General features: G+C 44.3%; 1 protein-coding gene across 1 annotated transcript in view; it reads left to right on the top strand.

Moving 5' to 3' along the window:
• Nucleotides 1–1,885: 1,885 nt before the first annotated feature.
• COL25A1 (collagen type XXV alpha 1 chain) overlaps nucleotides 1,886–13,479 on the top strand; it is a 335,707-nt gene continuing 324,113 nt past the window's right edge. The window contains exons 1-2 of the mRNA XM_052774794.1: nucleotides 1,886–2,610; nucleotides 3,198–3,267. Of these exons, the coding sequence (XP_052630754.1) occupies nucleotides 2,251–2,610; nucleotides 3,198–3,267 (430 nt within the window). The 5' untranslated portion in view covers nucleotides 1,886–2,250. The remainder of the gene's footprint in view (nucleotides 2,611–3,197; nucleotides 3,268–13,479) is intronic.

Raw genomic sequence — 13,479 nt, forward strand, 5'->3', positions numbered from 1 at the left:
GATCTTTACGACGGCAACTACAGGTAAATCTAATGCAACAAGGGACTTACTGTCTCAGGCTATTTCATTTCCGATGTGGAATACGCCTTGTCCAAAACGAACGGGCAGCATGATGCTAGGAGAGAAAGATGCTTGGACAGAAAGACTGCACCTTTCAGCCAAGCAAAACATGGAGCCGGGTCACATTGATGTATGGGTACATGGTTGTCTGTGCTCCGTATGGGGCACTGAAGCAGCCGGAGGATGACCCTATCTGCGCTGACGTAGGAAGAGCTGATCTCGGGAGGAAATTTCACCCTGGCCTAGATGAGGCAGCACCCACTCGAGTACCGCACAGGCAGCAGCGGGGTGTGGGCAGCTGTCCTGCCCCCAGCGTCGCCTCAGTAACCCCCCTGCATAAAGTGATAATCATATCCTGAGGGTTTGCAGCTTTACTTTGCTGGATGTCACCACGAGCAGGGGTGAGTAATAGCGCTGGCTACTAACAGCAGGGGGTAATGTTAAGCGCTGGAGCTGGCGCCGATGGCTCCCGGCGCCTCGCGGGCCCGCCAGCCGCTCCAAGGCGGCCTGGGTGCTGCTCATACCACGCTCAGGGAGCCCACGGTATGCACCAAATAAGAGCATGTGGGTATTACTTGTTTTCTTCTGTCAGATTATTCATTCCGAATACCATTTCGTCTTCTTGTTGCCGACAAATAGTCTGTGAGCGAGTCCTTGTTTTGAAAAGAGCGGTTGTTACTCACGAGTCCTGATCATAAGGTATGTGCCACTTGGGGGAATTTGTTTGCAAACTGTCCATTGCAACTATTAACTGTTTATTGTGAAGAAATTATCACCTAGGGGTACGTAGTCGTGAATTCTTCTCCCTGACTGGAGTCCAAGAAATTTTTTTTTTAGAAAGGAGAAAGACAAATTACGAAGACTAAATGACTAGCTATGAACTTCTGGTACGCTTTATTCAAAGTCTAAGTAATTACACTGAAACCCACAAAGCTTTTTGGATCCATGTCTTCATGGCAGTTGTGATTGCTGGAATACTTGGGAAACAATAGGTAATAAAACTGCACAAACATGACTCCATAAGGAAACTTGATTCCTACTACAAACCAGCACTCTCAAGTCTTTATCTGAGAAGTGCCATAGTTGGACAAGTCTCTTTCTCATCCCACGCGTCTTTATATCTCGTGAGTAGTCAGCATTCACGTGAGTAAATGCCAGCCAGGGTGAGCTACGGGTTCCTTCAGAGCCTGGTCCTGCTTGGAGAAGTTTCTCTGGTTCGAGAAGTTCGCTGGGCACCACAAATGTCACGCCAAGTGCTGCCCAGGAGACGTGCTGTGGCAGCGCGAAGATGAGAACCCAGCCGCAAGAGGGAAACGCGCCATTTGGAAGATAAGAGGCAGAGGGGAAAGGAAGAGGAACCAACCAGCTTTCCACCAGGCCACGCGTGCGGCTCCTTGGGTGTCGATGCTTCCTCCCCGGTCGTACAAACCGGGAGCAACGAAAACGGTACCGACCGCCCCCCCCCCAATCTGTTAGTCTAATGCCCCGCGCGCCGCGCATACGTTATGCAAAGCGAGCGCCCAGCCCGCGCCTCCGCCTAGGTGAATAAATTATGCTAATGAGGGCGGGGAGGCGGGCCGCCGGCGGTGGCTCCGCGGCGCGGCGCGGCTGACAGCGGGGCAGCGCGGGCTGCCTGCCGGCGGGGGGGGAGGCGGCTGCCGGCCGCCTGCGGGCTTCCCCGCCTGGCGCGGCTGCTGGGCGCCGGCAGGCAGGTGGAGGGGGAGCAACAAGTCCTCCGCCGGCGGCGGGGAGGAGAGCGGGAGGCGGAGGGGGGGGGTGTGTGTGTGTGGTGTGTGCGTGTGGGGGGGAGCGCTTCCCGCCCCGCGCCTGAAAACCTCTCTGACAAGTGGCAAAGCGTTAGCAGAGCACGCTGCTCCCTCCGAAGGGCGGGTGGAAGCCGCGGGGGCTCGCCCCCGCACCCAGCCCTGCTGCCGGCTTTCGGCTCCTCGCCCCCCCCCGCCCCTGCTGCGGGGCTGAGTCGCGACCCGCTGCCGGGCAGCGTGCGGTGCGGGCTGCGGTGCGCGCCGCCGCTTCGCCTGGAAAGTGTGTGAGCCGGTCGCGGGCTTTTCTTCTACTTGCCGCGTTTATTTTTATTTTTTTTTAAACTATTTTTCTGCATTTTCCTTATTTATCTTCTCGTACTTTATTGTCACTGTTTTTGTTGCCGCTGTTTGTAAACTAATTGCCTCCATGGGGGGCGGAGGAAAGGAAATCAAAGCTGCCGCAGCTGAAGGGTGTAAAAGCATGCTGGGGAAGAGCCGAGGAGCCGCAGGACGGGATGGCAGCGGGAAGCCCGGCTGCGGCGGGGACCGCTGCCCGCGGCGGGCCGGGCCGTGCGGCTCGGCGCTGGCGGCTCTCCTCTCGGCGCTGGCGGCGGCCTCCTGCGTCTACCTGGGGGTGCGGACCAGCGACCTCCAGGCCAGGGTCGCGGCCATCGAGGGCGCCCGAGGGGGCTTCTCTGCCGCCGCCTCGCTCCCGCCGCTGCCCGGCTTTTCCCTGGAGCAGCTGAACGCGATGATGCAGGAGAAAGTGGAGCGACTTCTCGCCCAGGTGTGCGGGACGGGGGTGGCTGCTCTCAGCCTCTGCGTGTGTGCGTGCCGGGGATGGGGGATGATGTGTGCCGGGGATGCGGGATGAGGTGTGCGGGGCGACGGGAGGCCGGCTGAGGCGATGAGGAGGGGCGGCCGGCCGGCCGGAGCAGCCCCGCGGGCGGGAGGTGAGGGAGAAGCGGGGAAAGTGAGCCCGCATCCCCGGGCGGCGGCGGGGCCTGAGGCGAGGGCCGGGGGCACCCCCAGCTGCCGGGACGGGCGGGTTGGGGGGGCTCGCGGGTGTCCCCCGGGCGGACGCCACCGACGCTTTTCGCGTCTGTTTTTTTTTAAAAAAAAAAAAAAAGCGGCGGAGGGGGCACTTGCGGCGGAGGTGGGAGCGAGCCGGTGGCGTCGGGCTTGTTTTTGTTGTTGTGGGGGTGGAGAAGTCGGCGAGACACCTTGGGTCGAGTCCAAGCGAAGAAGTCATCGCTGGTTGCGCAGCCTATGGAAGAGCGGTCAATCCCGGTTTGCGTCCGCGCCGGTCGGGAGCGCGGGCGGCGGCGGCGTGAGCTCCCCCGGGGGCCCTCACGTTGCTTCTCTCGCCCGCAGAAATCCTACGAGCACTTGGCAAAAATACGAGTAGCGAGAGAAGCGCCTCCAGAGTGCAGCTGCCCACCAGGTAACGGACGCGGCTTGGAAATCTCCTCTCTGAGGCTTGCGACTCGGGGGCGGGGGTGTGTGTGTGTATGTTGGTATCCTGTGTTTTTCAAATACACCCAGTCGGATCCGGGGGATGCCTCTTCAATCAACAGCTGTACCTTGGGTGGAAAAGGTGTAAAGCCCAGAATCATTTGTTTCCACTGTGGCGCTGGATCAAAGTTAATGCTAGTTAAAAACCCCGGTTAGGCTGGGTGAAGCCAAACAATAACACTTACGAAGAAGTTAACAATCTACCCTAGCAAGAAGAAATATATTTTCTCATAGATGGGGTAGTACTGAATCAAGGCATTGTGTGCTCAGCTTGGGAAGTGGAACAAAAGTTCCCAGTAAAATATCAAACAATTTATAACATGGACCGAAATAGGTGGAGAGTCCCTTGCAAGTTAGCAGTAATGTATACAAGAGCTTTTCAGTCTCATTTTTCTGTAGTCTTGGATGAAAGCAGTTCCCCTAGGAAGGGATTGCAGGTTTTATACAGAGGGTTCAAAACTGTGTGTGTTTATGTAACCAGTGATGTTGCCTGACTTTGGAAACGGGGCCTCCTAATACTGGGATCAGTTACTCGTGCACACACAATGCAGTGTTTCCTTTGTTTTTCGTGCTGCTTTTTGACAATCTGATAACTGTCAATATTGTTTTAGCTTTATAAACTTCTGCTAATATATACTAAGTTCAAATGGCATCTTAAAAGATAAGAAAATAATGCTAGTGTTTCACAGGGTGAGGTAGGAATTCCAGCATCCTCCATGTAATGAAGCACACTAGACACACAGTATGTTTTACGTGTCCTGCCACTCTGTATGAATAAGACATCTCCTTTACAGGTGGAATATCGCCTGCCAACGAGCTTTAAGCTGATGATGTTTGCCAATAGGATGTGTGATAGTACTGTGTATATAAGGAAGGAGCTCTTCTAGATTAGGGTTTAATTCTTGCCAAACTCATCAGTCGGAAAGGACTACTGAATCTTGGTGTTAAAACTGACTACAGTGGTTGGTACAGTGTTTTGCTGATGGCTAGCATGAAAAGGACAATATATATGACTAGGACTGTTCTAAAAGAGTACATAGAGTTACTCAACTCCCAGCTAGTTTTGGTAAGGAACATTGGTTTCCTGCTGTACTGTATATAGTTTTTTCCTTTAAGGCTAGCACGAGCATGCAGTGTTGATTTTATTCTCTCTGTTGCTTAACTGCAATAAATTACAAGATTCAAGTTTGTGCACTAAAAAGGAGGGTTGCTCGTCATGTTGTATGCGAAGATGTGTTCTGTGAGCCTGAAACATTGTTGAATTTGATGCCAAGCTCTCTCCCTTTTCCTTCTCCTTGTTTAAATTCACCTATTACAATGGTTTCTCTTACTGTTTTCATACTAAAGATTAGTATCTACTTTTTCACAGTTGATGTTATGTGCTGCTTTACTTCCCCACTACCACTAGAGCTCCACATTATACCAATTTTTATCTGACCTTTTTTCTTAAGAAGTATCCTTTATCTGTTTGATAATGAGCAACAGAATATTTCTCACACGCGTTGTAAAAATCCTCGCTAGATGAAAGTCAAAATAAAGTGATCTGGGAAACATTTTCAAGGGAGCAAGATTCATAAGATCAGGAAAACTCATATGAATTGTTATAAAATAAAAAAAATAAATTGCAGAGAGGACTAGCTGGTATGGGGATTAGAAATGTGATAGGGAGCTTTTCACCTCTGGGTAGCTATTTCAGTTTGGAAGCAAGTTTTGTAGTGACTGAAGGATGTTGCCATGCGATAGACTCATTTTGGACAGCTTAAAATGAGTTGATGCTCTCATGCTTGTTGCCGGTGGACAGGTGCCTACCTCAAAATGGCATCGTCTTGGGAGCCTTGTCTGAGAGAACAAGGGCTGAGTGGCACCACCCCCCCGCGTACTGTGCCTTCTGAACAGCAGGCGTTAGGCAGGGCAGGAGGGGATAGAGCGAATAAATTTTTGTTTCTTCATTTGGTTCACTTGTTCATTAGAATTCCTTTTTGACTGGACAGGATGGGCTTTTATTTTCATCCTTAATGATGCTATTACAAATTTGGACTACTGTGGCATTTGGGTTAATAGGAAAAGTGTCATGGAAACTCAGCGGTTTTTCTGTTGCCTGCTATTTGTGAAGCCAAAGAGTAAATTGCCTCTCTACTTCCCCACATGGTTCCCTTTTGCTGCTTTATTCTGCTCAGCTTCTGCATTTCCTCCCTGGGTTTCTGTAATAATAAAATACATGTCTGTTAGAGATGACTTTGGAAGGCCTTCGTGGTACAGAGGTGACTTTTGAAACACCCCTATGCTGCGAGAAAAGGCTGCCGCCAAATGGCCACCAAGGCAGTTTCCATCATCCTGCTCTTTAAAGAGAAATAAAGATTATTCAAAACTAGGTTACATTGTTCTCTACCAAAAGAAGAGAGGGAAATTCAATCTGCAGACCGGAGGGTGAGAACGTGGCCTCTGGTTTAGGATTAAAGTTATGCAACTGGTGTAGATCTCATTAGCTTGAGATGTTCATCCCCTTGTGGCTCTTCATGGTAGGAACTCGCACGTTCAAAGGAAACCGTGTTTGAATGGCTCAGATACCAAAGGCAGCCAGATTCACAACTGCTCATAGCTTGCAGAGCTGTCCACATGTAGCTCCTTTTAATTCAACCATAGCCTTGGACTTTGTCTAGAGTGAAGAGTGGTCACGTTTCTCTTTAAAAACTTTGCTTTCACTAAATGTGGTTTTTCTAATTATTGTTTTCTTATAAAAGAAACACAGTGTGGATTAGAGTTTTGATTTTAATTCTGCAAGACTTAAACCAGATACCAAAGATTTTGTAAATATTTTTAAAATGACAATAGCAGGCATTCCTTCTCCTCTTAAAGCAGAGTAATAAAGTTTGAAAAGTAAACGCATGCTGACATTCCTCTTAAATTACCTCAGCTCTAACAAGAGTGCCAGCTTAAATCCCATGCTTGCAACTAGTGCTGCAGTTCCTGCTGGCAGTTAGCCTTCTGCACGTGGGACTGGGGGGCAAATTGAGTGGCTAAAATTATTTTAAGCGTAACAAATTAATTTTCCTTTGCCAGATTTATTATTTATTGTAAATTAATCTTTCTCTACTGTAAAAGATGAACAAAACCAGTAGGTGTGTAGGTAATTCTTTCATATGTTTGAATCTTCCTTTAAATGGCTGTGGGAGCATAATCAGCTTTTATGAGGAACAGTCAAGCACAGTGCTGGATACTTCTTGCCAAGTGCCAAGAATTATACCACTGTGGAAAGAGTAACACGTGCAGAAAGCACAGGGATACTCCCAATTCAATAGAGTTTTAAGAAAGCCTTGGGTTTTCCTGGATTCTTCAGTCTTTCCTCTTCCAGGAAGCATTCACATGTATACCTAGGACCTGTAGACTTTGACAGAAATTAACACATGCTTGCATGTTTTAGTGAATTGATCCTTTATGTATTGTAAGGGTCAAGTTCTGACATTTGCGGTCATGTGCCACGATGTCTCATTCTGTAAGTGGTCCTCAGAGCCCACTCCTGGAGTCAGATGGTGTTGGCAGGAGTAGGAGTCAAGTCTATTAGTACAGAAAGTTCAAACTTGGTCAGCAGGAAGGCTACCAAGTGATTGTGTGTGGTTTTACATGTCCCTTTTGGCCAGTTTTGGGAAGCAATTACTCTTTTTCTTCCTTCTCTTTTGAGGAAGACCTTTATAATGAATTTATTCCTTCCAGAAAAAAAAAAAAGGTGAACGGTGTTATGTAAGTAGGAATGGCTATATGCCGTACATTCCTTTAATTCTGCGTTGACAGAGGATAGACTGCATAACATAGAAATGTTTTTTAACTGCTATGACACACTGTGTATGTATGTTCACTATAGCTTGCACGTAAAATGATGGCGTTTGCAGGTTTTAGTGTGTGCTTGATTTTTTTGTTTTTTTTTTTTTTTTCCTTCTTTTTCTCCCCAGAACATCAGCTAAACATCACTGATGGGTACCTGGCAAAGTTGACCAAACAAATTTGCTTTTGTTTTTCTTTTGTGCCACAGGCAATGTTTCTTCCTTTGCTTTTTCACTTGGTTTTTTTTTTTCCCGTCAATAAACTTGCATTCTTCTTCCTCTTGTGGTCAGATACCTGTGGCTTCAAACCCTTTCCAGGCATGGATACTATCATCATTCTTCTTTCTTAGCCAGCTATTTTGTGCTGTTTTTTTAATCCTGTCATCTTGATTCTCTGCTCCAGTCTTAAAGAGCTTTATGGTTTGGCATTTGAAGTACCTCCTATTTCACTATGCAATTTGTTGCGATCAGGTTATAAAGCTTGTTTCACTGGAGTTGTGTGTATATAAACCTGTTCATTCAGGAGATGAAATGCCATAGGCCAAGGGTTTTTTGGGAGGATAGAGAATACCAGCTGGTCTTATTCTGGTTATAGTAATTCTAGTGGGAAAACTCTGTTCTGCAGCGACAGTTCTTCAGTAAGATGAGTCTGCTGTATGTATTTTGGTAGCAGCATGGATGACAAAAATCAATGTATTTTCTTAGCATCACAGTACTGTTTTTGTCTTCTTAAACACCTAATGTTTGTTTTGATATGCAGTGGAAGTACAATTTAGGCACTCTTTCCTATTTCCACATGTTCCATAAGGAATGTTTCCTGGAGCATTTCAATTAGTGAGGCTGAAAGAATGGAGGAGAAATCAATTTTGGGGATTAAAAGAGTCCCCAAATAGATATCAGCAGGGTATTACTTTTTTTTTTTTTTTTTTAATTATGATTATAGTGAAGCAGTTCTGTAAAGACTGAAGAGGTAAAGAAAAGAGGAGCTGACTTCAGTGTTTACCAGTAGAGAGACCCAAAAGAAAATATAGAGAGATGTAGAAAGTATCCAAAGTGTTTTTCCCTGTTACTTAAAATTCCAGAGTGTGCTAGCTGAACCTAGCTCCCAGCACTACTTATTTCTGCCATGTCCTTATCATCTATTTGCTGAATGCAGTGCTCAGCTCTAATTTTGTAATTTTTCTGACAGGGCTTTGAGTTCCCCTTTCATACCTTCACTGGTTTGATATTTTTCATTTCAGTTCCTAGATAAAGATGTTTATTGATGTGTAGCAGCATGCGACCTTCTGGGTAGTCTGTTGTCTTGTTTGGATGACTGATTAGAGATACTGTTTTCTCCCCACAGAACAGCTAAATATATTTTATTGGCTAAGATGTGACCTTTTAATTCCCTTCCCTCTGGGTAAGGAGGTAGGGTGTGTAGCGTGATGAATGAAACATAATGTGGCTCAAAGGAGGCCTGATTGACAACAGACTGCACCAGATTTCTGTCTTTTGTAATATTATTGATGTCAGTGGTGGTGTAACAAAGGTTGATTTGACCGCAAAAGTGTTATTAACAAAAGGTTTTTCTATGACTTGAATTAAAATTTATTGAACTTGCACAGTTTTGTCAAACAAGGCATATTAAAAGGAAGATTTGATTATCAGCATTAACTGTTCTTATATTATATGAGATTAATGTTAATATAAGAACATATATTATATGTTCTTATATATGTTCTTAGATTACCTTCCATGTGGCAGCTGTCCATCTCAAACTGCTGAAGTGTCAAAGCAGTTCAAGTACAGCGAGTCTTGCAGTGTGAGAAGTGGTTGTTAAGCCCACTTCTGGAGCAATGCTTTTAGTGTGTGTCTGTGTGTGGTTTTGGTTGTTTTTTTTTTCTTTTTTTTTCTTTCTTAAATTGTTAAATATATGCATCTATTTCCTTAAAGACTCTTTAAAGCTTGGATAACTTGAATTCTGTTCAGCAATACTCACCCCCTGCCCCTTTCCTTAAAGGTTAGTGGGTTCTTGGGAACGTGTTGCCAGAAGAACAGCACTTCTGCACCTGCATTACAGCACTTGTCCTCCTTCTCGCTCCCTTCTAAATTTACTGGCTGCAGCTTACCTGCCTATTTTTTTATATACTTAGTGCAGTAAAAATCAGCTGGCTTTGAAAACAGCATGACTGACAGAAGCTGTCTTTATAGGGCCTTTTAGGTTACCACATAGAATCATATAATTAGTATGTTCAAGTTACCAACCCTGTGAAACCATCTATCTTTCTTTAACACACACAGAACTTGAGTCATGTTGCTAACTACAGCTTCTTCAGCAAGGCTTGTCTACACAGAGCACTTTTCCCCTTCATTGTTTCAGTTGATTTCCTAAGTCAGCCACAAAAAGGAAATCTGCTTACTTAGAACTATTAAGAAGGTATAAGAAGGCATAGAATTAATACAGGCTGGAAGAAACACTTTTCCCTCTGTATGATTAAAGCTGCAGCTTGCAGTTAGATAATACACACAATAGTGAACACAATGCTGAGGGCTTGCTTTTTGGAAGCTTGTGGACTGTCATGTTTTTGCTGGTTAGATGTACAGTAGAGCAGTGCCTGCTTAAATTCATCTGCTCAGGTCTTTTCATGAGATTAAGTTAAGCAGAAGAAGCTGTTTGTGAGATCTTCATAAAAATAAATGTCAGGACAAATTTTCAGAACTGAGTGCCAAATTTGAAAGTGCAAGATTCCTATGTACCTTTCATGTAAATATAGCTATTTTTTCTCTATGTAGACTTGAACAACCTTAGAAATACAGGTCAGGTTGATACCCCAGGAGATTACCTTTTTCATGCTTCTGGGCTCTGAAGCAAATGTATCTAGGCCATCGTTGTCAGGTATTTCCTTCCATGTGGTTCACAACTGCAGTGTCTAGTCAGTTATGGCTCAACAAGTTGTTGGATCTGCCTTAATTTTGTGATTAAGCGCAGTGGCCTCATGTAAGTAGTTTCCTCAGTTAAAAATGTGCAGCTCTGTAAACAGGTAAGTGTGTAGTGCAAGAAACTGCTAGTGCATAGATGTGCCTAAGCTAAAATAATCTATTTAAACATTTCCATAGGTTGCCTAGTTCTTAACAGGCAAGCTACAGTTTCCTTATTTTTGAAGTAAACCATTTGTCTCATCCTTTGTGTTCATGAAGAAAACGCTGATTGTTATGCTCACCTTAAAACAGCTTTTTAAGTATGTTGGAAGACAGTCTTGTCTGTGTTGCATGCTATAAAACTTATCCTTTCTGCTCCTCTCCTCTTCTGTCTTTTTTTTTTTTTGGGGGGGGGTGGTGGTGGTGGTGGTGTATTGAAATTGATTCTCATTTATATGTGCAGCTGTATGTTTATAGGAGTAGGCATTTACATGCAGTTCTAAATATTGCATGCATGTTTGGGGAGAACTGTTTCTTCTTGTGCTTGGAAGGCTTTGAAACAGATGATGATGATGCCTGGTGAGATTTTTGTAGAAATATGAAGTTGTTATACATCCATGTAAATCTTTTTATGAGAAAGATATGTTCTTACAATTATCAAAGATACAATGACAGCCCTTTGTAGGGCAAAGAAACAATAAACAGAATGAAGAAAGAGTGTGATAACAGAGGTGATAAAACTGGGATGTTACTTTTTCTTTTAAAATGTTCTAAAAATTAATACAGTGATTTCTGAGACTTCTGCTTAGACATGCTCAGCCAAGAAGCAATGTAGCCTTTAAGCAACAATAATTTGTCCTACTCTGTCTTAAAAATTGAGCAGGTAGTTGCCAAATATAAAGAAAGTATAGTTTTCTTTAGAATGTGTACAGATGAATTACATGAGGAAATAGATGGAGGTCTATTAAAACCAGTACTTTTAGTTTAGTTTGTGTTAGGCATTAGAATGATCATCTTAGTTCTGGTCATGCATGAAACTCATCTTGCAGTTATTGTGTGTTGGGCAAGTATATCAGAAAATTTCATTAGTGATTTGCTTATTTTTTTTAAGTGCTTAGGAATTTAAATTTGGGTTTTTAGGAATATGACTTAAAGATTTTTTTCCATAGATGTTTACCTTTGCTTAATATGCCTTGTTTGGGCTCACAATGGAGAGTGGATCACAAACTCACAGGTTTTTGGGGAGGTTGAAAAGGAGCTGTACAGGGAATAAAGATGGACATTAGTCCCTCTCAGTAGCTTCCCCTACCCTTCTGTGGCTCTTCTACAAGCTCAGCTGAAGAAGTGTTGAGGAGAAGGGTATGAAATGATCTTTCTCTTTGATCTTTGGTCCTCTTTTTAATGCAGTACTGTCTAACATAGCAGTATGATGGTTTTGGTACTCTTTCACGCTCTGCCATAACTTGGACGGACAGTAGGCTACCTGCCAAGTCACGGTGACGTAGCGTAGAATATAGCTCACTATAGCAGGGAAAACCTGCAAAAAGCCGGGTGGCTGATCCCCTGCTTCCCGCTGACTGAAATAGCTGGCTCTGCCGTTTCCTGGTACTACTTCAGTCTGTTGGTACCTGGGAGGTGCTCCCTCTGAGCAGCAAAGATTTGTGGGAGGGAAGTGTTTTATTTGCTCTTCTTTTTTAAAAAAAGAAGCAGAACCAATTAGGTCATGAAATTGGCTCTTCCTACCCTTTTGAAGAGTTTTAGTACTCTTAGGAGTAAGGGGCCGTAGAGTAACAGGGGTAAATATAATGGCAGGAAGGCTGTAGAAAAGAAGTAGTTTTAAGGGCTTTGCTGTTCTGCTGTTTGCAGTTTGTGCTGTCTTAAGAAAAATCCATTTATTTTACCTTCCACTTGAGTACTTTCAATATCGCTTCTCTCAATATAATAGCACAGAAAAAAAAAAATCACACTACAAATGTATGTTAGAGGTTTAGCTTATGAATGAGGTTCCTTCCATAAGTATAAACTCAGCACACTGAGCTTAAGATTATGCTGAAAAACTTGTATTTAAAAGATCTTTTCTAAAATTGGGGAGTGGGTGACAGGGGGAGGATGAGGAACACAGGAGTTTTGAAACCAGGAAAATGTATTGAAAATTGGAGACCAAAATCTTTTATCAGAGGTGTGGCTGCCATTTCAGTGACAGATTTGTGTATGCATATCTGAAAACAGAACAGCACTCTGTAATGTGAAGGATACTAAATAAACTCTCTGAAAAGATATTTCTGTGATTAAGATCATGTACAGTCTGTACGAGCAAGAGCATAGCTGGCTATAGACTAAGGCCTAGCTTGTGCTGGTAGTACTAGTTGGGTTGCTAGGAAATGATGTAAGGTTTCTTATATATCAGTGCTTCAGCTGGATGATAGTAGGGTTTTCACAGAGGACTGCAGTGCTCAAAGTCAAAGTGTATACATCTTAAGTTGAGGAGGTATTTCCTTTAGCTGGCACCTCTAACAATCTCTTAAGAATATGAGAACCAGCTGCTTGAAGGTGCTCCTCCTCTTCCTCCCCGCCCTGTGCCCGTACCCTCTGAGTAAGCTCCTGTTCTGATTCCCTTGATGTTCTTAGGGGAAGCTTTGATACCTGAGCATAGGGGTATAGCCGCAGCAGATTAAAAGGATAAACTCCATAGTCTCTGTATTAATATTCTGTTCTCCAGTCACAGAGTTTACATCTAGATAATGCCCAATGGCATCACTATGAAAAATACTGTTAAGTGTTGGCTGGAGAGTGTCTGTACTGTCAAGTCTTTTGCTGCTTTTTATCAAATGTTCCTTTAATGTTTGCACCTCCACTGCTGTACTGCCAGTTGAAGGATGACGAATGTTGGGAACTGTCACTTCAGCTTGACATAGAGGTGATTAATATACTGTTGATTTCACACCCTTCACCTCTCAGACAGGATAGCTGTCTCAAACTTCAGTAAAAATACTTCCCGACTCATAATTTGGTCCTTGTACCAGGAGATGTGCTCTGTGCCGACATACTCAAGTGTAGACCGAAGTGGAGTCATTGTTGAGGTGGTCCTTATGGCAGTGCTGAGCTTAAACTCTGCTTTTCTTTGTTCTCTGTCCTGGCGGGTGCTTGATAGTTGTTTGTGTCAGTTAATTATATGCAGCTTGGGGATTGGCTTTAGTTGGCACTTACAAATGCAATGGTATCACAGAAATGGGTTGCGGTGTTTGCTGTAGCTATCTATGTTTGTTTATGAAGAAGTCGCAGTTCAGTAAGGATCATCTTGCATATGTTTCCCAAGTGGTTCCTGGAAGTAGGCACACAGAATACTGATGAACCAGAGAGGCTGAAAGACACAGTGGCACAGCATCGGTTTAAAATGAACCAGTGCTTAGACAGCCATTGTC

Source organism: Harpia harpyja, chromosome 2 (genome assembly GCF_026419915.1).
Source record: "Harpia harpyja isolate bHarHar1 chromosome 2, bHarHar1 primary haplotype, whole genome shotgun sequence".
NCBI lineage: Eukaryota > Metazoa > Chordata > Aves > Accipitriformes > Accipitridae > Harpia > Harpia harpyja.